Genomic DNA, 26,916 nt, shown 5'->3' on the forward strand with positions numbered 1-26,916 from the left:
TCCGTAGTCATCACGGTTATGTTTATTTACTTATTAAATTATTTGATATTGTTAGACGGGTTTAAGTGAAAAGGCGGCTGTTCAGATTTCGCTAGATGTACCTCGTGCAGCCACGTGAAACTGGGTAGCTACCGTACCTGTCGTCGGTGTAATCCAAGAGCTCTTAGTCTTGAGACACGCGTGCAGTCGATCTTTAATATACGATATATTAACTTAATATATTAACTTTTCTTAACAGCCTTTAGTCTTTATGCTTAGTACAGTTCCTATTTATTTCATGTTGTTTCGATTTAGCGTAAAGCCGCACACAGACGCGCTTACGCACGCTCGTCCACCAACAAAAGACGCTGGTAAACCGCCTGTTGCGGCTTTTTCTCTTACAATGGTCCTCTGTGGAAGAATGCCGCCGACCCCCACCGACACCTCTGGCCCTCGTGCATTCATCGCCGCATCCAGATGAGTGGGTCTCACGCCTCTCGCGCCGCCCCTTCTTTATTGTCCGATTCTGCTTGTTTTACACCGTCCGCCTGTTAACAACCTGCACTATGTTGTAACTATAAGTGAACATGTTTTGTCACTTTATTCTCGTTTCTAATGAAGGGTCATTTTAATAGATGGTAAATCACCGCGCCCTGGCCCGCGTTTAGCCAAACCATTTTAACCATTTAGAGTTAACTTTGCTCAGCGAGCCTTGAATGTTAACGGTTTTTGTTGTGGAATTAAATGCAATCTCATCCTGCATTTTATTTTCATATAAACATTATTTTGATGCTCGAGAACATGCAACAGGAACTTCGTTTTTTTAATATGTGTAATATAGGTGCACATAATAAGGCTGTATTTCCCTCGGCTGAGTTGAATATTTATTAAAAGGGTAAGAGCAGCTCGGGGAGGGGTTTTGTTGAAGAGGGGGTGGGGAGTTGGTGGGAGCAGAAATCATTTTCCCCTATCCGGGCTGCGAGTTTAGGAAGAATCGCATCCCGGTTCTAGGAGCGATTCACACTGTTTCCAAGGTGTGTGCTGGGTTCCAATTAAATTTAGTGCTACCGGCGTGTCCGTGCGCGCGCTGTCATATGTTCAGAGGGGCGTACGTCGGTGTTTGCGCGAGGACTATTGTGCGGCTGTTTTTCAGTGGCAATGGCACCATAAGGGACCAAATTCCATTACACTGTAATTAGGAGGAGGAAGTCCACAAACGCGGCGGAAGAAATCTCTCTAAGAAGAAATGAAGATGCTCAGAGGATATATAATATAACACAGACTGGAGAAAACGCCGTTAGGAGTTATATTCGCATCGAAATTTAAAGGGATAGTTTTTTTTTCTTAGCTGTCGTTACATGCAAGAATGAGCATATTCGAAATGGGTCTTTGTTCGAGATGCTGGAGACTGTCTGTGATGCCGGTCCTTTTGGTATTGCTCTTGGTATCGTTGTTTGCACGTGGTAAGAACTAGATTTTTTTAAAACAGCAATCTAACTGACATTCCAGATGTGCAATATGTTCCACACGAAGGTTACGCATCAGCGCTTCAAAATAGGATTGTCGGTCAGTAGTAATGCTGCTGACACTGTCTGTTTTGGCACTAAACCGTGAAATATAGGTTAAAGGGATCCAGGGGTGACAGATTTGGGAAAAATCTCGTATTCATTAGTAGAAAAGTAAAATATGAGATGATTCAATAAAAACTATATTTTAGACATAACATCTCAATTACATTGGATCAGTATGTGTTTTTGTATCGTTTTTCACTAGAATACACTTTGTATTCTGGTGAGCATAGCTGTCTACAGTTTGTGTCTCTGCATAGCTAACGATAGTAAGGCGCGAGAGGCTGCTGAGCTGTGATTGCCAGTAAAGCAGCTGCGGTCACTATGGCAATGATGGAGGCACACAATGGCGGGATTACGGACGCTGGAGCGCTTTACTGAATAATTCATGCTCGTCTTTACCGAGAAAATCTTGTTCATTGTCGGTCCACTCCAAACGTTCCATTCCACTAGTCGATTTTACGCACAAGAACAGATTATATCTGATAAAAGATTGGTAGAAATGTCTTTGCCACAAAACCACCGGGATTGTGTGATAAATGTCTGACACCATGCACATCAAAAGAATCCTTTAAAAATGTTGAAGTTTTACATTCTGACCGAGCGTCGTGCATTAGAGATGATCTCATCGAGTCTTTGGTCGGTACGTAACGATCTTTTCCCCCAATCCGTATCAAATAGCGGTGGAGCGTCGTTACTGTCGGTAGGAAGGTAATATATTGTCCAACCGATTGGATGCTCAATTTCTGCACTTCAACGCCCAGCAACAGGACACAGACACGTCTACAAGTGAAAAGCGTGATGCTTTTTAGGTCAAAATTGTGCAACTAAGATCTACAAAGACATTTTAAATGAGTCATACTTTTTAATGCTTTTTTTTTGTATTCTTTTCTGCTGTCAATGAACCTCAGTTCAGCTCTCGCACCCTCGCCAACCGCCCGTGCGCCGTCGCTTGTTTAATCGTCGCTTGTTTAATGTTAAAGGACATATACGACATATATGAGCCTTGACGGGAGTATGTTTATTTTATGAACAAAAATGAGAATTGTCTTTGTAATAGGTCTCTCACTAGAATATAATAAATATATCACTAGAAAATATGAAGATTTACATACTAACATTTTTCAAATACATCACTAGGGCCGCTCTGTCTAATTTCGGCACATCAGTAAGGTACTTGATTATTATTTGGTCTGCTGAAAGTCCTTCTGCAGGGCCGGTTTGGAACCTAAGTATTCTGTGTGCAGCTGGTGTCACTGAGTGCAAGCTTTAGTTGCATTTGGAAAAGCCTTGCTTGGACCACAATGGCACATATTGGAGTGAACTGTGCTGCAACAGTAAGATGTTGAACTTGACTGTGTTTCCTTTAATCTATATTTGTGATTTGAATTCTTGTTTTCATGAGAGTTTTATTCCTATGTTTGTGTGTTTGTGTGTGTTCGGAAGGAGTTTGTGTCTCTGTGCTGTGCTGTGCTTCTTCTTGTCTTTGCACACGTCTTTCTGTGAGCCGGTTCCCATGGCAACACATCTCTGCCACCCCAGCACCTGTTGAGTTGTGGGATGAGGGCGAGGAGCTGACTACAGAGAGCAGCACACACATATGTATACCCATACACATACCTTGGACACTAAACAAACAGCATTTATATACACACAGACACAGCTCTTACTGTAGACTAAACACACGGGTACACACAACTCTTAGACTACATTACACACAGTTATTACACTACAAACACACACGGATCCTAACGCATGCATACATTGGTTCCCATATCCTTTACTACTGGGATCTGTTGTAGTGTTTCAGGAAACAATGTTCCTGCTTCAAAATGCATAAACCCATTTCTCAGAACCATCCACACATTTTGCAAATCTCACACTTTCATGTTTTGTGAGTACAATGAAACACCGAACCATGAACTGTGGCCTCAAATGGAAATATTCGTATTAAATGCCAGACATATAGTTTTTAGCAAAAAATAATAAATAAATGTTTTTCACACTGCACCAATAAGTTGAGAACACCACTGCACCACTGTCATGATGTAAACATTTTATATTATCCATAAACTAGACAATAAATAGAAAGTACATAGTGCATTTCTAAAAATTTGAATTATACACCACAATAAAATGACAAATTACAATTATATATATCTTCTCATGGTCAAACCACGAATGGTAAATTGAGTCGTTTAGCCTAAATTTAAACTGAGACTGTTTACACTGTGAAGGTCTTTGTCCCTTCAGCCTCTGCACTGTCCTCTCCTCGTTGTTTCTTACTATTTATACCACCTATTCCAACAGTACAGCAAATCAGGCCCTAATACATTTATGCATGTTTTTTTTATGGAGAAATGCAACATGTGGGTGGATGCAGCTTTTCTACATAAAAGCATAAATGCATGATACCTTTTGTATTATGTTGGAAAATTCCATTTTTACTCAATATCTTTCATGCCCTAGCACTGATACGGAAGTGGAGAGAAAGGCAGCCCTGTGGTTATGGGTACAGCTAGTAGTCTTTTGATCCTTGATCCTTTATCCTTGATCCTTTATCCGGGCAAAAATACCCTGCTTCTACCAGCCTGAGTGGCAGGGAAACAGCTGCCAGCCTTCTTTCTCCTCGTTATCCTTAACTAATGGCTGCGGGTCATTATCGCATTGACGGTACTGAGGAATAGAGCTCCCCCTAATTCATCCCTTGTGTATATTCAGTTGAGCAGAGAATCCCACTCTATTTTATCCCAGCCCGCCAACAGCTTCTCACATATGCTGTGAATATTACATAGTAATTCTATCAATTCACTTGGCTTCTTATGTTTTGTATTTTTTTATATTTCCTTTTCTGCTGAAGCAGTTATTTTTTGCTGACTGTCGTTGGGATTCCAGTGACAAATGCAGACAGAGCTGCTGAACCCCTCTAGACTACTGACTCTGGATGAGTTACTCTAATGTTTGTACATAGCCCACCAGTTCCATTCAGGCTGCTGGTAGCAGTAGTGTTAGTGTTGTGTTGTTATATAGAGCGGGCATGGTTGTGGATGACATTACCACCACACTGAGAGTACGCATGCTGACAGTTCTTAGTATATATTGATTGGTTATTTAAACTAATCAGCATATACTGAGTGAAGCTATTTCAGTGCCATGGCACACGGCCAGAGTCTGAATAGAAGAAGAAGCCCTCATGCTATAAAATAAGCCCTTTGGCAGCAACTCCTCTTTCACTTCAGTCGGATCAACAGTGCACAGTGCAAGTTGAAATGGGCTTCAGATGGGCACTGTGAGAGTTTGTTCAGTGATGATGCCTTTCCTGTTCCCTTACTGTGAGAAGCAGAACCACCCCTGAACCGTGTGCACCATGAGCCTTATGAGACTGAGATGGCTACCCTGTCTTTCTCCAGGCTGGAGTGTGTCGTGTGACAGGAATGATAGAGCTGTCCCTGTTTGTCATTGCCCTCCACTGAGCCAGACTCTGTGAGACTGGCACCGCCCCAAGCAGCTTTACGCAACCTGGCTCTCCTCACGCCAGCAGCCCCAAGTGCCTCCAGCCCCCAGACCACCTGCACTCCAGGCCAGTTTCCAGTTCTGAACCCCACCGTGGCTCCTGTCGCACCTGTCTTACCCTTTTCTTCCCATCTACTTGGGTGCCTGGAAAAAGGGGGATGCCCATGTATTACATAACAATCATTTGAGCATCCAAGAAAATTGGAATGCCCAAGGAGTTGTCTGGGTTTTCTCTAAGGGCACCGCAACAGGGCCCCCCTATTTTTGGCCCTTTGTGTTTTTCACTCCTGTGTAGAAGCCACACAGTTACACCATGCAGTGGCAGACCCAAGAGCATGCCTTGCCTGACAAAATCCAGGCTGAATCTGTCCATTTTACCAAATGGTCAAGTCAGTTAACTCTTAACTGTACTCATCTGAAACCAGTTTAACTCTGAAACCAGTTGAACTCTCGACTGCTTTACATGTTTATTCAGTATGTCACTTTACATTTGATGGTTTAGTCCATTTAAAACTTGTTTTTCTTGTCTTTGGCTTGGCACCACCAGGTCCCATAAAGGTAACCTCTACCTTTTGCTTGCGGCTTCAGAAATGATGCTCTTTGCTGGCTTTGAGCCCAAGCATCTATAACACATATTTGCTGATGATGAACAGTGATTGCGCATTAAATACTTGTCATAATTAAGTTAACACTCTTTAGCCACAGCTCAGTTTCCTGTCTCTGGCTTGCTAGCTTTTCACACAAAGTGGAATTTTAAAACATGATCACGACCACTTGAAGTAAATCATCATTTAGTGTGCAAATGGTCGAAAGCACTTTTGCGTATTTAATGCGTATTTATCACAACAGTTGCAGCACGTTCTTCACTGGACGTTCAGTTTCCTGAAAACAACATAGTGATACTTGCTTTCTCATATTATAATGGTCTGTGGTCTATCAGTCTGGTTCTCAAACATTAGCTGTTATTTCAGTTTAAGATGCATGAGCAGTGGTCAGATTTGAGTGTTGTCTCTATAATGAATGTAATGTCAGGATTCCAGCCACCCCTTCAGTGCAGCTCAACACATAATGGCAGTAAACAGCTGAAGCTCGGTTTTTGTTTTTTTTTTCTTACGTCTTCTCATGTTTCTTGCAGCTTGTTTCCAATGAGTCTGTTGCCAAATGTTTTTCACGAGTCTAATTAGTTTGACAGCACATTCTATGAAAATGAACATTTTTAACTGAAAGGGAATTTTTAAATTTTGAGCTGCAGTTGAGCAGCATCTTGTGTCTGGTGTAAACCTTCAAAAATAAATGACTCGACTCTTTGTGATTTGTGCGTCTGAGTGCATGCATGTTTATTCCTGATACAGCTGGAGTAAGTGTAGACTAACCAACCCTCATAACCATTTCCCTAGTGCTCTATAGTACATCAAAACACATTCTACTCATCTTATAACAGGCTTGTATCAGATATGACATTTAATCAGATGTGTCAGTGAAATAGTGTGTCAGTGGCTCAGTGCTAATAAAACCAAGACTAGGCCTGTCTGCCCATTTTTGGGAATGGTTCATCTGGAAATGGAGAGGACAGTCTCCACTGTCACACATAAGGTCTTGGTGAATCTCCTTCTACTTTGTTTATCTGCCTCTAATTTGGAAGGAGTGAAAACCAGATGGACACATTCTTGAAACAAACTCCCAGCCAGCAAGGAACTGAAGGCCCTCATGGTTGTAGGTGCTGTCGAATGACTAGAAGCAGGAGGCAGCTGGGAAAGGCACTGGCTGAAAATGAGGCAGTGGCTGATAGTGCTAGTCACTGAGAGAGGAGATGCCACACAAATGGCTCTCTTTGCATATCTCAGGATATCTGGAGGTGAAGTCTTAGATGATGTCTTTTGCAGGAGAGGACAGTGCATGGCTGGAGGATGAATTAGCCCACGTTAAGTCGTCTTCTGAGAAGGATTAGTTATTCCAAAAATAAGCATGCATAACTCTTAGTTTTAATATGAGAGACTGTGCATATTTTTGCACTATATTTTATGCACTATGCATACGTGCATATGAGTTTTATGCACTATGCAAAGCTGTCATCCATACAAGCATACATATTGAACCCGAGATTTCATGAAATCCTAGTTTGTGATTCAGATAATCCAGAATCTGACCTAGGAAAAGACCTAATTGAATTTTACTACAGAAAAAGAAACACCTGAGTAATGCCAAACACACTTCCCTTTCAGTTTAATGTGAATGCTCACTGTTGCAGACATGGTGAGCTCTGCCTAAATACATGCAGTAGTCTGTCTTCTACACCATGACTCTCGCCTTGTAGCTGTCATTTTGCAAAAACCCTGTACCCACCCCAGCTTGCGTGAACATACACTTCAAACTGACACTACATCCTACACTGCCTCCTATCTAAAAAAAATCAGGTTAGACACACTTTAGGGGCTCTGGTGGATGGAAGGAAAAGGTCTGTAAAATCCATATATAATCATGATCACACATCACTCCTCTTGTCTAATTCCTAATTATATATTCTCACCATCTGCATGCATTAGTAAAATTGTCATTTTTAATCCAGGGCCTTGCAAAAGAAGCCTATGAAATAAATAGGGAGGCTAACTTAATTCGAAGCAACTGACTTTAAAGAATCACTTCATCTAGAAATGTTGGTGTCACTAGCAGTTAGGAAGGCTAACAGAGAGGAGTTAGAATTATCTCATAACTACACCTGGACCACAACATCAGCATGCTGGGGTGCAGTGTTCCTTTAATACAATGTTTCAGTCCTATACTTTGTGCTGACATTACTCATATAATTGTAACGTGTGTATGTAAAGTAATAGTGTGATTTTAATAACTACATATAAAAAAGGTTTTATTTTATTTCAGTATTTTAAACAATATTAACTTTGACCTGCTCTTTCTCTGCAGCTAACTCAGTGATGGGGAATTCAACCAAGATGGTGACTGCTAGAAACGGGACCTCCCTGCCAGTAGAGGATGAGAATGCGAAGCTGGCGGAAATATCCAAGGTCACAAAATCGACTGGCACCATGTACCTCTTCCCCCGTTCTGGACGGAAGCCCCGACAGGAAGAACCAGGCAGCGGCCTGCCAGGAGAGGACCTTCAAATGGTCACTACTGCCCCTGAAAAGGCCACTCCAGATCAGGGACAAATAACGATCAGTCTTGACTCTGCTGAGACAGACCACCTGCTGCCACATCAGACAGCCGAGGAGGACATCGAGGAAGAGGAAGAGTCAGAGCACGCAACTGTCGAATCGCCATGGAAAGGTGTGCAAGCAGAACAAGAGAAAACTGTGTACAACCTGGACCGTCAGGAGTCCCTAACCACGCCCACCCCTGCTGCTTCTCCATCCCACCCTGCTGAAGTCCTGACCGTGGACTTCACCGGTTCCCATGGCAGGAAGCTAGTCCCGCCATCCCCATCCGCCCACGAGCTTCAGGGACATGAGCCCACTGTCTGGACCATGCCCAATGGCTACAACTACCTCAATCCGTACCTCACACATGACAATGCTGTCTCCCCCACCTTGGATGAGTACAGTGCCACCGCTGACACGTATGAAAAGAAGCTCACCACCACCCCTCCACCCAGGCCCTTCGTCCCACGCTTCCCCAGCCCCACCGTGCCTGACGGGGATGAAGGCCCACCTGCCACCCCTCATGGAGACTGTCAGCATGACTTCATACGCAGTAACGGCACCTGTAGGTCACAGTGTGACGCAGTGCCCAGCTATTGCTTCAACGGAGGCCAGTGCTATGTGCTAGAGGGCACTGGAGTTTTCTGCAGGTAAGCGTTTAGGAGGGTACTTTATGACACATTCACTCTGAAACACAGAGAGAGAACCTCCCACAGGAGCTAAGGGAACTGAGAAGATAAATGCTTGTGTGTTAGTAGGGCAAGAAAAAGTATTACTCAGAGGGATGTTTTTATGCTACATGTGGTTATGTAGACTTGCACAAGGACAAGTCCCACATCACCATGTACATAATTAATCACCAAATGCTTTCCTGTAGGAAACTTTTTTGGGAAACTTTCTCTCACTGCCAGATCGATTTGAGCTTTGCAGTCAGTCCAAAGCATGTGATTCACTTGCACACTGGGCTGCAGACTATATTCACAGGTTTGTTTTGTTTTTATAGCTCTAACATAACACAAACACAGTCCATCTATTTTCCAAGAGAAATGATCATGCAAATTTGATCAAATAACAACTCCTTAAGTTCCACACATCACTGATGAAGCTTAGGGAGGGAATTCTCCATTAAAGTCCATTGGAGTCTAATAGCTGCTCCAGTAGAAAGGCCAGAGGGAGGAAAATGCATAAACTGGGCTATGAGTGGATGAATGTGAGGGTGAGGATTAGGTTAATATGAAGGATTGGTAGGACAGATTGCCTCCTCCAGATGTAGCCTGGATGACATGTTGCATATGTCACACTTCTCAAGTGATTTAGACATTATTTTCTGGAAAGTAGAGAGTATGCAACCTGAACTCCTTCAAAAAATTATGTAATCTAATTCTTAAATATCCATCTAGGATAAAAATATAAATAAATATTAGAGTTAAAAAAAGATAAAAAAAATATAAATTAATTGATAGTTTTTATATTGGCTGTCTGAGGTCCAAAGCTTTAGGAAATACATAATACTTACTTAGATGGGGCATATTAAAGGTACATAACCAAAGCCAAAAAATAACAAAGAATTTGAAAAAATGTTTAGTTAGTCCCACAAAAGGTACACATACAAGAAAACTTTCCTAGTTTTGTCATTTACCCAAAAACCCAACAATATTGCTGAGTTTAGTCATTGAGTCTGAAGAGGAGTCTATCATTTCTTCATACCAATGGGGTTTCCTCTCCTTGAATTCTCCACCACACATTGCTCAGAAGATGCCAAAGTCCTAAGGGAAAAGGAATCAGCTATTGAAAGGTAAGTAACTTACAATCCATTTATTATATTTAGATAGTTATTGTCTTATTGACTGCATTATTTTAATAAAAATGAGTAATTATGCACTGCAACATTTTGTCTTTGAAAAATGCTAGATTTCTTGTGCAAAGTAGTGACAGCTTAGCTAAAGCTAGCTAGCTTTCAAAATGCTATCTATCTAAGTTGACTGGCTAGCTATTTAAAAACCCAGGAAATCTACACCTGTTTTTGATGCAATTAGTTTAATCTTGCTCATGTACACGTACAATGTGTATCCTATTAATACCATTCTGAAGTCCAGAAAATTGACTATTTATTTTCCCAAAATTTCTTCTGTAATATAATATGGGTGGTCCTTAAATCGCTATTGTCATTCCTTATGACATCCTTGTGTTGAGTGAAAAATGAATAGTTTCTGCGATGCTACATTTTAACACGGTAACATAAGCTATTGAACCAGATGAGAAGAGAAAGCTACAATAGTAAAATAAATAAAACAATCTAAAGTTATACAACACACTACTATAAACCAAGTTATACAATTGCTAAACTATGCAAACCATTTGGCTATAATAAGGATAGCAAAAGAATACACAACAGAATGGAACAAATGAACATTCTCCAAACAGCTGTACAAATGAAGTCTTGTGAATATGAAAACACTTCTAAAGAAGACACTTTTATTCTTCAGAATGCTGATTGAACCATTCACTGACAAAACTTACCACAATACTATAACTAAACAAAGTATAAACTATGCTGACAAATTAGATATATCATTCTGATTGAGGTTTGTGTGATTGATTTCAGATAACTGACATTGACAGTGGACAGCCCTGGAAGAATGCTTCCTTTGGGAAATCCAGCCAAAACTACTAAGAACATATTTGGTAAATACTGCAGTTCAGTTAAAATATTTTGGGTTGGCTTGTCAAATTTGCATAGTGATGTCACACAACATATTTAAAACAATTAATGAAAATATATTTGCATTATAACAAGAGACTTAATTATTTTTAAATATATAAACTAATCACTGTACTAATCTCAAGACTGAAGAGAAAATCTGCATTTTTGCACCAAACTGGCTCCTAGCACACCTGTCCAAGGTATTCAGAGATTTTACAGGCTTGATTCAAGTGTTTAAAGATGGGATAAAGCATAAGTATGGAGCACCTGATAGTCCCTGAGGACTGAACTGATAAACACTATCAGCTGGGTTTATTTAACTACTACTGAATTTGCACCTCATATACCAGCACATCATCTTTTCTGTTAGGCATAGTTGGTGACATCTCAACTGCTACTTTTGTGCGTAACTGTATTAGATAAGTAATACTTTAAAGCATCACACCTTATTTCTATTTTATTTTACCCAACCATTTGAGCATGGTGGTTGTGCTGATGTAATGGACATTTGCCATTTTTATATCAGTAGAGTTTTATTACACACACACATATATGGGTCTACTGTACATCAGTAATATATACGTGTGTGTATCAAAGTATATTTATCTATTTATCAAACTACAGAACTTGTACGTCCTACCGTAATGAAGTGCAAGACGGCCCCCCTACCGGGCACGGCATCAAATGAACTACTCTTTTAAAACGGTGTATACGGTGAATGGCCAGTTTTTTCAGTACTGCAATGTCAGACAGTCTCTACTGACTCAGTGTTTTTCATGCAGGTTTTCAATCGACACAAGCAAGAAAAGTTCCTTTTCAGCCTGACGCGCTGCTCATTGGCACGGTCAGGAACAACTTGACAAGGTTACCGACATTTACTAGGCTGTCAAGTAGATTTGACGATTTCAAAAGTGTCAGCTAATTAGCTGGGAATGATACTGGAGCAGAAAGGCATGCAAGGCCGGTAATTGGTGCCTCCATGTCGCAAACTGTCGTTTTTCATCGGCAGCATTAGTTTTTTTCTTTTTTTTGGGGGGGGGTTAACGCAGCCGTTAAGTGTATTGGGTTGGTTCTAGCCATTGACCCACGTACGGTGGCCAGGAAGACCAATCGCGCTGCAACTACACAAAATCCAAATTCAGAAAACACTTTATTCAAAATAACAACGCGCGCTACATTTCGGAAACGCGGTGCAAATTCAGAAAAGACCACAACCGAAGTGTTGTTTCCGGTGGGCACAGAAAAGGAATGGACAATTGAATAGCTAGTGAAAAGTAACCTGTATTTCGATCACTACGGTTTTGTCATTGGCATATGGTATAGAATGAACAACAAAGTCCCATAAAACAAAATCCCATTAAACACAAATATAAACCTGACCATGCCAGTAAATAACTAAGGGTAGCTAGCTGCAGTGTTACTGTTTTACAATCCAGTTTAACCTAATGAGATACTAATACAACTCAGCTGCGGTTTATATATTTACATTTAGAGTGTTATTGATTTCAAATCATATTTTATATGTAAAGACAATACACTTCCGATAATATAGTAAGAATAAGACAATTCAGCTGGTCATTGTAGCAGACCAGCTCAACTATCAAACTTGAACGAAAACGTAGCCTACGCTAAAAATTAGTAACAAACTCTGAATGTAACTTAACTAGTTAACTAGGTTAACTAAGTTAAGACAGAAACTTAGTCGTGTTAAATGGGATTTTTTATCAGTCTTCTTTAATTAATTAAAGCAGCGTTCTGTACAACCTAGCAACAATAAATATGCAAGAATGCAGAGCATGAATAGGTCAGTTGTTCATTCTGCATCAGCCTAACCAATATAACGAGATAACAGTGGTAATCGCAAATATAATTATTTTTCATCAGCTACTCGGTTACAGTGTTTGTGTGTGTGTGTGTGTTTGTTTTGTCTTGACTTCAGTTTCATGTTGTCTGATTCCAGCTCTTATTCAGCAGCTCTCAACGCACTGTAAACTTTTTGAGTCTGAGTTATCTCTCACTACAAACTGTTCAAAATATAATAAAATAATCTAAACAACTTTCTGATGTCTAGTGATTCCTTTGTTATCTGTGCTTTGATAAAGGGTACAGTGATACTTGTGTTTAAAGCTGGCATAGAATGGAAAATTTTATTTACCTCACCATGATTGAATAAGAAGAGTTTGGTTTATTGTTCTGAAATACTGTGAACCCCAAACAGTGTCATTACCTCTTTCTAATGTAAATCTCGCACAAGCAAAACAAGGTCATAAAACAGTCCAATTCCTAAAGTCATGGACTATTATGTAACAATTTTGATTGGTTAAACTGCTAAACTGCCTCTAAAATTTCTGTACATCAGCCAATATTCTACCCTAGGTACAGCCTAAACTGGATCAGTTCTGCAGGTATTTTGAAGAACAATGGCAACGGAGCAACGGGCATGGTTAACGTTCATATTTGACATGACCCTGGACATGTAGCTAGTTTGCTGTGCACATTTCACTCCATAAGGTTTGTCAAACCTTTGAACTGAGCCAAAAGGGTGAGGGTAAGCTGTCTTGATAGGGTAAAAAAAACAAAAAAAACACTACAATTGCAGCAGGGCAGAATATTCTATCATATCTGGGGCTTAAAGCCATATACAGTGCAGATGGATGCTTTTCAGACCCCGTTCATCGCCTGAAACTTAAAGATGGGTATCACAATACCGACCTCAACCTGTAGCTAAGTAGTGAGCTAGTTTTATCTACGTTTTGTCAGTGTAAGCCAGATCATTGAAAGTTTCGTAGTGAGCTAGCTAACTAACAACTTCAAAGATCGAAAACAAGTAGCTAGCTAGTACAGGTAACGTCAGCTTCTTGCAAGCTCCAAGTAACTAGCTAGTTAATTAAAAAGTATGACGTCCATATGTACTTTAAAACTTAGAACCCCATCCACATTCTCATTGCATCCCACACTCCCCTGCTACTGCCCTTTTGTGATGGTGTGGAGCAGTTAATCAACTGCAGTGGATACTGCTCTGCACCTCCTACTAACCATCCCAATGCAGAGGTCAAGGTCATGACCCTGAGCCCATCCTCTTTTCTTCCCTGCAACCCATAATAGGATTCCTATAGAGATAAATCTGTCTCTCACCCCTTTTAATCCCTAATGTGTGCAGTGACCCTAATTGTGACCTGACCCCCTAAGGGTGATGTATGTTGCAAAGAGCTTCCGTTTGTTTCTGCTGGAGCTGGTCTGCCTCTTTGTGTCCTAGATGTTTGTAGTGCACTGGTGATTCGATGTGTGTGTGTGTGTGTGTGTGTGTGTGTGTGTGTGTGTGTGTGTGCGCGTGTGTGTGTGCGTATGTGTGTAAATGCTTGTCAGTGGCTTAAAATGAGTAACTCTGAAGGTGGAAATAAAAGTTATACCTCAGTATTACATTCTACATGTACAGTGCATATTGAAAGTTTTTGGACCCTTTCATGTTTTTCATATTTTGATATGTTTCAGTTTCAACAATTCAACATTTTTTCTCATCAATCTACACACAGTTTCCCACAGTGACAATGCTAAAATTGTTTTTTGGAATGTTGTGTACATTTATTTAAAATAAAAGATTGAAATATAGCAGTCTTGCTCTATTGGCAGCTATCTTGCTGTCAAGATAGCATCTGGCTGCCCACAACCCTGAATTGGATTAGGCAGTTTAGAAGATGAATTAATCAATGAAATATCACATTTATATAAATATTTAGGCCCTTTGTGAAGACCTTGTAGTTGAATTGTCTATAGACCTATGAGGCAGGATTGTGTCAAGGCACAGATCTGCACAAGGATATAAGAGTATTTATGTAACATTGATGGAGCCCAAGAGCATGGTAGCCTCCATTATTTTGAAATGGAAGAAGTTTGAGACCATCAACAGTCTTCCTTGATCTGGCTGCCCATCCAAATTGAGTTTTCTGGGATAAAGCGCCTTGTGTCAAACTGGTAACCAACATACAGATGGTCAGTATAAGTGAGATCCAGAGTTTCTTTGTTTTATTATCAGAGCAATAGTTTAGTTTGCTATAAGGTACCTGAACAATTCTAAGAACATACAAAGCAAAACCATTTGGTCTGATTAAATTTAATTAAAATAGCCATAGCTCCCAGAAGCATATATGGAGGAAACCAGGCACTGAGCATCACCTCATTAATACTGTCTCTACAGTAAAACACAATGATGGCAGTGACATGCTGTGATCAGGAACAGGGTCTAGGAGACTAGTCAGGATAGAGGGAAAGATGGATGCAATCCTGAGTGAAAACCTTTTCAAGAGTGGCCAAGATCTCAGGCTTGGACGAAGGTTTACATTTCAATGAGACAACGACCCAAGCCACATTGGCAACCTCAAAGGAGTGGAATCAGGACAACTCTGAAAAAGTCCTGGAGTGGCTCATATACAGGCCAGACCTGAACAAGTTCAGGACAACCTGGCTGAGCTTGAACGGTTTTACCAAGAAGGTTGGGAGAAACAACCAACAGAAAGGTGTCTCAAAAAACCTAAACAATATATATATATATGCTTTGTCATTGAGAAGTATTGTGTGTAGTTTGATGTGATTAATCCATTTTAAGATGGGTCTGGAAAAATATCTTGAAACTTGGAAGGGTCTGAAAAGCTTCCATATGCACTGTATATGACTTTGAGCCCCAGATATGATAGAATATTCTGCCCTGCTGCAGTTCTCTCTGGCTGCATCAGTAGTCGGTTTTACCCTATCAAGACATCTTACCCTCTCCTCTTTTGGCTCAGTTCCACCATTTCCTGTACGTGTGTGTATGTGTGCTTGGATGTCACATCTCTTATGGATTGCTTCCAGTGCTTGATGTGTCTGTGAATTTCTGAAATGCTTCCTGAGAAAATAGCTAAAAAATAGCTAGTTTCCTGTCTTTTCAGTGTAGTTCAATCATCCTTCTTAATCTAGATCAAAACATACCATCTACAGTATATATGAATTTTCTGAGGATCTAATGAGATTTTTCAGCAATGCACTGATCTGAGTGTAGGAGTGTTTACTTATACGTAATATTGGTATAGGAATACTTTCAGAGCACCACCATAAGGTGCTGTGAAAAAATGCTTAAGTTTATGAATCTTGATATCAATCTCATTTTATTCTGTTGCATCGTAAAGGTTTCTGCAGATGGACATTCAGCAGATGGTGGGACTAAATCATGTCTACACAGACCAGCTGAAAGATCTGGGCTTGTTTAGCATACAGATGCAGCTGTGGTGTTTGTATGGGTCGTTTTTCTCTTGTCTTTCAACAACAGCAGCAGAAAGGTAGTGCTCAATTCATGTAGACATGAGGTAAATGCTGTTTTGAGTCTTTCCGAATGATAGGTAGATCGCCTGCAAAGATGTGGAAAAATGTTGGAAAACTAAAGCCTCAGTCTGGAAATATAAAAGTAAAAAGCACGGCATTTAGAGAGAAAAACAAGAGGGAATGAGTCAGACTCAGTGCTGATTGCCAGAGCAGAAACAAAACTGTGTGTGTGTGTGTGTGCATGTGTATGCATGTGTTTGTGTGTGCACATGTGCATGTGTGCATTAGTCCACTTCAAGCCACTCTGCCAATTCCAATGACCAAAAGTTCTACTAAAAACACAGGTGAGGCTGCATCGTATCAACCAGATGGTGTTCAGGTTTACCATCTGTCCTAAGCACTATATATATATTTTTTTGTTTTCCCTCCTTTGCTTGATTTTGCTTCAGTACTAGCACCGAGTTGTCCAACAGGTTGAGTTGTGTGAGTTGTGCCTATTGGAAGTTTTATAGGCTGCACTGCTGCAATTGCAGTGTCAGATGCAGCCTCACAGTGGCAGATGGGTCTCCACAGATCAGCGGGTAGTTACTGGCTCCCAGGTAGCTCAACCGTCATGACAAGCAGAGTATGGTCTGAGAAAAGATAACTTGTAGTGATAAATTCTGCTCTGATCTGTCCCACTCCCTAGTAGCCATGGTAGCCAGGTTCCAAATCATGCTACAGTCTCTGTAAACCTGTATATAGCCCAGGTTTGGCATGGAGCCACGAGCATCAGTCCTGGTAGTGCACTGAATGGAATATATACTCCTTTATTTGGAGTGGTGAAATTGGATAGTGTGAATTTGGATGGGTGAAATCTAGGGCATAACATTAGAACAGTTAATGCTCTTAACCGAACAGGACTCAAACTGGACTCTGGGGTAGGAGGAGGGGATTACGGGTAACCTTTCAACAGACTGGGCAGCCTTCAATACCCAGCATCTCAGTGGCTGATTTAAGACTTCTAATCCAAGTCACTTCGGTTCACACAGTTTGCTGAAAGCACTCATCTGATTCCAATGGATTACTTGGAAAAATAAAGGAATCGGTGTCCGATCCAAATATTCTGCTGAGCTCCAGTGAGTTGCAACTCTACTGAGGCAGCTGAAAGGAAAAAAAATAAGAAAGAATTAAAGAAAGATTAGGTTATTTAGTTATTCTAGACAAGTGGGAAGCAGGATCTGAGAATGTGGAGTGAGGACTGGTGTGGAATATTCCATCCTGTGCATGTGGGAGCAGTGAGGCTGTAAAGGTGCTAGGAGGAGGTGAGGGCAGATCAATAGAGATAGAGAGGCATTGGGAGACTGCAGTGGAGCTCACTTTGGAAACACACATTTGAATGTACCCTCATCAGCAGGCCTGTCACTAGTCTCACTCTCTCTCTCTGACCCTCTGTCTCCTTTGCTCACTCTATCCTAGGAGTGAATGTCCTCCATGGCGTTGTGCCAGTGCCTGTAACACACACACACACACACACACACACACACACACACATACACACACACACACACACACACACACACACACACACACACACACACACACAAGCTAAAAAGAAGCTACACTAGCTATCCCTCCCTGTGCCTTCTGAAACTGAAGACAGACTGGTCTCACCTTCTTTCATTATAGATATTCAGATTAATCTGCATATGTATGTGTGTGTGTGTGTGCATGCATGTGCATACTTTTTAATGCCTTATGATGAGTCACTGAAGGTGGAAAGACGAAAAAGACTAAAACACACACTGGATGGCAGCAATTTTAATTTTATGTTAGATGCATCAGTGTAATTGTACATTTTTCTAACTGATGCTGCAGTTTATAGAATGTGTGCATTTAGATATCCATGTATATATGATGTGCACTAACTGAGGCTGTAAACAATAAGCCTATTCGGAGACCAAAACTGTGCAAAAACCTCTACATCCACCTCACTGCTCTCTTCTGAGCTTCCAGTTTCTGGCTGTAGATTACACCCATGCACATTCCTCTGATGCATGTAACCAGCCTCTGAGCCCCAGAACAAGCATGTGATTCAGAGTTGTTCTTCATGCTAGTTAAACTTTTGCGTATCCAGAATTACAGACTCCATATCCCCAGCTGACAGAAGCATCTGCTCCTCTGATGTGGTTCTGATTTGTTTCTTTCTTTCTCGCTCTATCTCTCTCTCTCTTGTACTGTCACTGGCTGAAAATGGAGGAGAGGGGTTGAGAGTGTGTCTTATATAAAGAGAATGCCAGTGCTTCAGTGCTTTTCTTTTTTCATCTTGACAAAGCCCAGATACAGACTTGTGTATTCTCAAGCCTTTTTTGGCTTAGACATCCTACAAGCAAGTAATATTGAGTTGTTTAAAACACAAAATGTTCTTAAATTTTGGTCAAAAACAGTTTGTTTTCCCTATTAAAACAGTGTTTTCAGAATTCTGGAATTAGTCCAAAAGTACTTTCCTCAATCCAGTATTATGAGGTAAGTGAGAAGCATGGGTGAGTCACATATCCTGACCCAAGTAAATGCTAAAGACAGCACATTATAAATATTGCATGGGAGAAGCAGAGAGCAAGTGTAAAATTAAGGTGCTGTTTTAGCTGGTAAACGAGGACTAAACTAGTACTTTGAAGGACACTGCAGCATCTCTCCTGGGTCTGAGAAGGCTTGGGGTGAAGTGCAGTTCACCACGATGAGAGGAGGAAACAAAATTATGTTTCCTTCTGGGGTTTACAGTCATTTATGCCATCTGCAATGTCACAGGATTGAGGCAGATGGCTAAATTCAGCTTTTTACCTTTTGTCTTTCAGCCCTCCCTTCTTCTTCTTCTGCTTTTCCTTCTTGGCCTGGTCTCACTTGCCAGGTGACAATGCTGCCTGGTCGGACAGTACCCCTCCAATGGAATCAGCCATCCCACCCCCGATAGGCAGAGCATGTTACAGACACAAGGCAGCCGCTGGCTAGCGCACACTGACATGTCTTGTACTTGACATTAACCTGTCCTTTCCTCCCACCACTCTCGCAGGTGCAACATTCAGGACTACGTCTGGCACAAAGGTGCGCGCTGTGAGTCTGTCATCACTGAGTTCCAAGTGTTGTGCATCGCCGTGGGTGCCTCCGCCCTCACCGTCCTCCTGCTCTTCATGATCATCGTCTGCTTCGCCAAGAAGCTGCACGTGCTCAAGACCGAGAACAACAAGCTGCGCAAGCGCAGGTGTGGGTGTGTGTGTGTGGGTGTGGGTGCATGCATGTGTTTGTGTGCTGGTGGGGGCAGTATATTTCCAGGTGGACAAATAAATAGAGGAAGCTAATTAAGCTCGTCTTATTAGAACTGCTGGTGGCAGAAGGTTATGTTACAAATATGAGGGAAAAGCGGAAAAATATGGGCAAACAAGCTATAATAAAGCTTGGGAAGAATTTTGGGCTGTAATAAAAAGCAGGTTTTAGTAAAGAGTGTGTGTGTGTGTGTGTGTGTGTGTGTGTGTGTGTGTGTGGTGGCTGGAGGTGGACACATGCTAATGCTTAGCATACGATGCTAATACACCACTCCATTGGGATGATGTCACACACAGCAGATCCAGCTGAAAGTAGGCCAGTGTGGTGGCGGTGGGCGGAGTGACCCACTTACTGCTGGGAGACCTGGGGGGGGGGGGACCAGGGACTGCATTTAAACAGTCACTCTTTTAAGGGTCACAAAGCAAAGGGAAAGACGATCCTGGCGGCTGCAAGAGCAGAGGAGAGACGAATGGATGGACAGATGATTACCAGAGAGACAGCGTGTCCCAGAACAGAAAGGTTGGCAAGGGTGAGGTGTGCAAAATAACTGAAACAGAGGAGAGAGGGAGATGAGGACAGGAAGATGAAGAAGACAAGAGCAGAGAAAAGGAGAAAAGCTGTAATTGAAGTGTATGATATACCAGACACCCACTCCTTCATCTGTTCTATGTACTGGCTGTCACCAGATGAGTTACGACTGACAACATCCTGATAAAGTGTGGACATTACAGAGAGAAATAGGCATAAATGGAAATTATAGAGTTATAAGTTAGGAGAAAATGCACATAATGGGACACACTGATAACTTATAGAGTTTAGACCTGTGGCATAAAATGAAGGGGGAAAAAAATTAAAAAGAAATGAAATCACTTACATCATAGAAACAAAGATCAAAATCAAAGAGAAAAAATGGTAGTTCTCCCAACCCTTAAATCAGCTGCCTCTTGCATGTAACACACACACGCACACACATATACACACACATTCACATAATATGTCCTATCCAACACCCTGCAGCACATGTATTCCTGCCAGGAATCTTTTGAGCTAAGCTCCCCTCATTGTCTCTACTGTTAGAGCTGCTCACTGTGGTCAAACCCACAGGGTAGCACCATGCTGTGAGAGAAGGGAGTTGAGCTCAGTGAGGTGATGGGTGAAGGCCCAATATCAGGTTGAGCTTTGGAAGCCCTGGTGCATGTGATCAATGTACAGCTGCGTTCATCAGATTCATCCTGTTGCGCACCTTGCTGATTCTGTGGTAAGAGAATCAGTAATTGTTCATGTGGTTCTCATGAGTGAAATTGGGGCACTCCCTCATTCTGCTGCAGCGCAGATGGTATGAGTTTTTTTAGTGACTGTGTCCAAACTTGGTCAGAAAATGCACTAATGCCTGCTTTCTCTCTTCCTCTCACTCTCTCTCTCTCCATCCTTTTGTCCCTTTCTCTTCTCTTCTTTCCTATTCTCTACCTACCTCTCTTCCACTCATTCCCTCTCTCCCTCTGTTGCTGCTCCCCTTCCGCAGCAGTAAGTATCGGCCTTCTTCGGAGCAGCACAATGATAATTTCTCCCTGTCCACCATCGCTGAGGGCTCCCACCCAAACGTAAGGAAACTGTGCGACACGCCTCCTAGCCTCCCTCATGCTCGTGCTTTGGCTTACTATGATAACATTATCTGTCAGGTAACGTGGTTCTTGTCTCTCTCTCTTTCTCTCTTCACCTCTCCCCTCCCCTGCCCCCCTGCATGGGCCTGAGCGGAGCCTTCTAGGAGGGGGGACAGGGTATGGTGTGGGGAAGTGTAGCACAAAGCATTTTCTCACTCGAAACAGGTCTGCTCTCAGACATCATGTATGTCGTTTCCCAGGAAACAGCTGTTGCCATAGCAACATGGTTAAAGAGAGAAAAATCTTTCCTCGCCTTTCTGCTACCACAGACACACAGGCAAACGCAGACACATAGATCTATACACACGTATTCGTTGTGTTTGCATGCAGGGACCCCTAATTGATACAGTTCTCAAATAACAGATCAGAGTTAGTGGCTTCCTGTCATCTCCCTGTTGACTGTTCATCTGTCCCCTATTTGTGTGTGTGTATGCGTGCGTGTGTGCACGCGTGCGTGCATGCATGCGTGCGCATTCTGCAGTCTCACATATCCAGCAGGGCTAGAGAAATGCAGTAGAAAAGCACCCTATTGAAACACACCCTCTGAGAATCAATGCACGGGCTGACAAACTCAATAACATGTGCACACACACCCTGAAATATCCACAGGTCCACAAACACATTGATATGCATGCAGACACACACACACTCACAGACATTACTTTTGAATTGCAGTAAACCAAACATGTCAGATGATGTCACTCTTTCTGATGCTCCAGAGCATACAGCTCCAGCTCTTTCCACAGATGTACTGTCTGCAGACCAGTGTAAACTTGGGAAAAGGAGGACCTCCACCCCACCCTACAGCACCCCGCTCTCCTTCTCTTACTCTCCTCTGCATCACTGCATGCTAAAAAGCTCACATGTGCCTCCTAGTGGCCATGGGAACTGCTGCTGCTTGTCTGCTGCACTGCGTGTGTGTGTGTGTGTGTGTGTGTGTGTGTGCGCGTGTGCGTGCGCGTGTATATATATATATATATATATATATATATATATATATATATATATATATATAATGTTTCGTTTCATTCGTTTATCCTGGTTCAGATGAATGGAGGGGGGTCTTCAAATGATCTCTGGGTCAAAAGAAATGGAACTTTAATGGAACTGGTCAAAGGAATGGAACTTGGAAATAAAAACAGGATAAACATCTGAGATGCAACGTCTCACTGCTGCCAGTAGGTGGCGTGATAGGGGTCAAGCACTAAGCTAACACGCCTGCAGCATGGATAGAAGTAGAGCTAACATGGACGCCGTTCTCTTTTTGTGGGATAACCAGACACATCTTTGCTCTCTCCCGCAACTGCAGCTTACTTCAGCCACACTGACGAGTTGAGTGTTGATTCTTTCTTCTTAGACTTCACTCTGTACTGCTGTAACGTTTTCCTCAGGGTTCACTCCCAGTAGGGTAGCGCACCAAGCACAACCACAGCATCAAAACAGTGCACCATAATAAGAGTCGGTTAGTGTAGTCATTGAATACTAATCCCCACATAACTAGCTTTGACCTTTACCAATCCACTTCAGTGACAACTGCTCATCTGTTCACTATTAGCTGCCCTTTTCCATATCACTAATAAAAATGATGGGCTGTGCTTCCGAAGCTTGGCACCAAGCAAAAACTATACTAACCACTAAAATGGATCTGTTTTCTTTCTGAACACTGAAGAAAATCCCTTACATTAGTTACAGTTGGATAAGAGCTAAGGCACTAGTTAGTATAACCTCACATCTCTCTGTTCCACACTGTCTCCCTCCCTCTCTGTCCTTCTTTCTCTCTCTAACTCTCTTTCCCACTGTCATTCTTTTTCTCTCTTTGTCTTTCTCTCTGTATCCATCTCTATCTGTCTTTCTTGGTCTCTACTCTCTTCTTTTTTGTCTGTCTGTCTGTCTGTCTGTCTCTCTCTCTCTCTCTCTCTCTCTCTCTCTCTCTCTCTCTCTCTCTCTCTCTCTCCAACTGTCTCCCTCCTCCTTTCCCTCTCTGAATGAGGTGTGTGCATCTCTGAGGTATTTAATACTCTGCCCCCTTCAGAAAACCATGAGCAGATACACCTGGGAGTGTAAAACCAAAGAGGAGCCTGTCTGTGAGGTAAGCGTCCCACACCCTGCCCACAGCAGCAGGTGCTATCCTCTCACTGTGCACTTATCCTGTCAGTCATCCTATCGTTGCAATAGAGATGAGTCCAAATGTCCCATCATTTAGTGACACCAGAACAAAAAGCCAATCTGGCAATCTATAATCTGCTAAAATGTGGAAATCATTTGAATCACACTACTCCAGTTAGCTCTCGGTGAAATAATCTATCTACTACAAACCAGCAGGGGATAAGAAATAAAGGTTGTTTTGGTACTTCTACACATTCTTTGACCTTCAGACTGTGAGACAGAGTAATCAATATTAGCTTCCTCCAGTCAGGAAGCCTGGAGCTTATCACCGAAAAGAAAACACTCGCATAAATGAAATGCATGCAGCAAATCGAGAAGAATCTCTTGGGACAAGAAGTGGCTGTGATTTCTCTGTATAGATGACAGACAAGAGCTACTGCCTCAACGATCAATATGGGCTTGACTCAAAGAGCTTAGTGCTGGCAAGCAGCCAAACTTGTCCTACACAGACACACACACACACACACACACACACACACACACACACACACACACACACACACACACACACACACGCTCACACGCTCACTCTCTCTGTTTCCCTTTCTCTTCCTCACACACATACGAACACTTATAGTTCCCTTTCAGATTTTTAAAATATATAATACTGATTATAATAAATAGACTGGCAAAAAATTAAACAGCAGACAAATATTCTTTGAGGCTTTCATGGTGCTTAGACCACTGCATGCACCACACTGCATCTTAAGACAAACTAGATGTACCTGCCAAGTCTTTCCCCACTCTTATCCCCTTACAACCATACAAAAGCTTTCTAGATTGACCAAAAACAGATCATGTTTTTTTAAAATAATAATAAATATACAAATAGCTGCAGTACTTCTTGAAATAGAATGAAAGCAGAGTGCAGCAGTGTCCCACTAGGTGTGGTGTCTACTGGGCATGGTGTCCCATTGGGCATTGTGTCCACTGGGTGTTTCCTCCACATTAAATAACTCAACCAGAACTTAGACATTTTCAAATCCCCACACGCTTGCTGTCATTTTTAGTGTATAATTTGAACTTTGTGGTACTAGGATAGCAACTCTGTGCTATTAGTGTATTCCTGGGTATGAACCTGTTTGAGGTATTGCTGTGTGAACACTGCCCCATCTGCCTTTCAATTCTCCTGTACTGGCTCAGTCACATCCAGGATCCAGGATGCAGATGCTCATGTCTCAAAGTGTTTTGAGACCTCACCGGATCACTGGTGCTAGATGTGTTCACCACCTGCATCAAAGAATAGATGTCAATGTGCACATACACACTTGCCTGAGTGCAACTTTACAAAATCACATTAAAATGAAGTTAGTGCTTCACTCTCAGGGAAGGAAGGGTTCAAAGACCTGCCCCTTACCCCAAAATCGCCACATTCACTATCGCTGTTACTCCCTTAACGCATGAGCCCAACCTCCCCAAACCAGTGCTCTGTACCCCATTTAACCTCAAAGGAAAAAAAAAAAACCTTTTTCTAGTTCCACCCGCCGGAGATCACTATATAAGCCATCGATGAGTGGGTAAATCTCCTCCCCACACTTGTACCTTAGCCCACATGAACACTGACACTCGGTCTTAGAACAGAGAATCACATGAAACACACAAAGTGGATGGGTTGACCTCCAGCTCCTGTGGGGTGCAGGAGAAAGAGCCGTTAAGGCCCTCGGCAGGGGCTGGGTTCTCCAGTGTTCCTTACCACTTACAGAGTGAACACACCCAGTGCCCGTTCCAAACTTTTAAACAGACTGAATTTTAGATTCTTCAGTGAAGGAAGTGAATTCATCCTTGCTGCAGATCATGGGAAGAGAAAGACATTGCTTTATTGCTATGATGAGGCCCTGTATGATGGTTATTCCACAGAGAGAGAGAGTTCACTGCTTGGCATTGCAGAGGACCTCATTCACTCGCTTCGGTCTCAGTGCTGGAGACAAGTATTAACCCTTTGAGCCAGGCATTGTGTGGTTTCAGAATTCACAGTGTAGCTCTATTCTGTAGAATAGAACTGGACCATTAGAACTGGATGCCACTGTTATATTATAAATGAAACTCTGTTTTATGGCAGACTGAACATACTGCCGTGTTGGTCCTCAAAGGGTTAGGGAAACGGGGCTTTATGAATGCTGGGGGTTTGCATGTGTGCATGTTGGAGGGGTGGGTCTGCTTGCCAGGGAATATCCTTCTCATCCAGCCATCAGTCCTGCTCTGCTCACTAGAGCCAGACCCCCCGCCCCCCCCCCCCCCTCGAGGCTAACAAGACATCGTTACATTGGTGCCATTTATAAGCTAATATGCAAGATCCTTTCTTGCAATACAATCACATTCTGTGACTCAGTTTATAAATGTGATAGTTACAGAGTCTACTGTTTTATATATAAATGTTAAAATGTGTTTGTGTTTAGATCTATAAACAATTTATTTACTAATGCAAACATGGATGTCAGGTATAATTGGGTGGGTACACCATCTTGTTAACATGTTTTTGTTATTTGTGCAATTTACAAAATATTTAATAAAAAATAATATTTTACATGGAGAAATGAGTGAAGTCGGCAAGTAAAAGGACAGTGCGACTGGACCACTTTTGGGGTGGTTAAGATGGGAAGGAAGTGTTTTCCAGATTGCTTACATGGAGTGGCTCCAACCTGACCCGCCTCATTGGACCTCATTGGGTGGGAAGATGGGACGTGGTAGGGCTGCTTGTGGTTCGGGTATGGGGGGTGTACTGGATCTAATGGAGATGTTGTTCTTCAGGATGACCCCACTGCCCAGAATAAGCTGGAGGAGCCCGTGAAGGCCCCCCCGCCCAAGGAGGACGAGACCCTAAACATCCAGAACTCTCTCACCCCCAAACATGAGAACCACAAGATGGTGGGCGAGGAGAATTCCTCGGAGGTAAACTCCCTGCAGAACAACATGATGTAGAAAAATAAAAAGATTAAAAAATAAAGTGACACAGCTCCACCTCCACCCAGCACACCACACACAACTGCGTCACCAGCACCATCACTGCACACTAGAAAGTTTGTGAGCCCCTCTCCTGAGCCCTCACACCCAACCAGACTCCACCTTCCATCCTTTCCCCCTCTGGTCTATTTGCCCGTGTTGTCCTGCCCTTGAGATCACCCTTTTCTAAACATAAACATAAACATAAACATAAACATAAACATAAACATAAACATAAACACATACACAGACACAGACACACACACACACACACACACACCTTCCCCTGCCTAAATGATTTATGGCATGCGTTGGTGTATTTTGTAAAAAAGAAAAAAAAGAATAACATATATGGGGTTTAAAGTATAAAACATTGTCATGAAAAGATAAGCTACTGAGAGGTATTGATGTTTGTCTAACTAATTCAGTGAGTATGTATAAATATATGACAAAACAGTTGGATTGATATAAAGAAAAACACAGTGTGTCTTTGTTTTCATTGATGTGATTTCTAATCCTTTGATGTACTTGTTTTTATTTTGTACTTTTTTGGGAATACAGACTACAAAGAGAAAAAACCACACACTTGTTGAAATAAACCTTTTTAACATGAACAGCCTGGTCCCAGTGTCTTCCTA

General features: G+C 42.0%; 1 protein-coding gene across 9 annotated transcripts; it reads left to right on the forward strand.

Moving 5' to 3' along the window:
- The first annotated feature begins 950 nt into the window (after positions 1-950).
- cspg5a (chondroitin sulfate proteoglycan 5a) lies at positions 951-26,892 on the forward strand. Of its 9 annotated transcripts, none has more exons than XM_081716308.1 (7): positions 951-1,442; positions 7,980-8,862; positions 19,261-19,449; positions 21,034-21,190; positions 22,482-22,503; positions 23,205-23,261; positions 26,087-26,282. In XM_081716308.1, exons 1-6 carry the CDS (start codon positions 1,346-1,348, stop codon positions 23,234-23,236), a joined length of 1,380 nt encoding a protein of 459 aa, XP_081572434.1. In that variant the 5' UTR covers positions 951-1,345; the 3' UTR covers positions 23,237-23,261; positions 26,087-26,282. The 9 variants fall into 9 exon arrangements, with proteins under 9 accessions (XP_081572434.1, XP_026861187.3, XP_081572453.1 ...); XM_027005386.3 differs by having other exon boundaries at positions 21,034-21,112; XM_081716327.1 differs by having other exon boundaries at positions 21,037-21,112.
- Positions 26,893-26,916: the final 24 nt, after the last annotated feature.

The sequence above is a fragment of the Electrophorus electricus genome, chromosome 1, assembly GCF_041902795.1.
Source record: "Electrophorus electricus isolate QZ-2024a chromosome 1, ASM4190279v1, whole genome shotgun sequence".
Lineage (NCBI taxonomy): Eukaryota > Metazoa > Chordata > Actinopteri > Gymnotiformes > Gymnotidae > Electrophorus > Electrophorus electricus.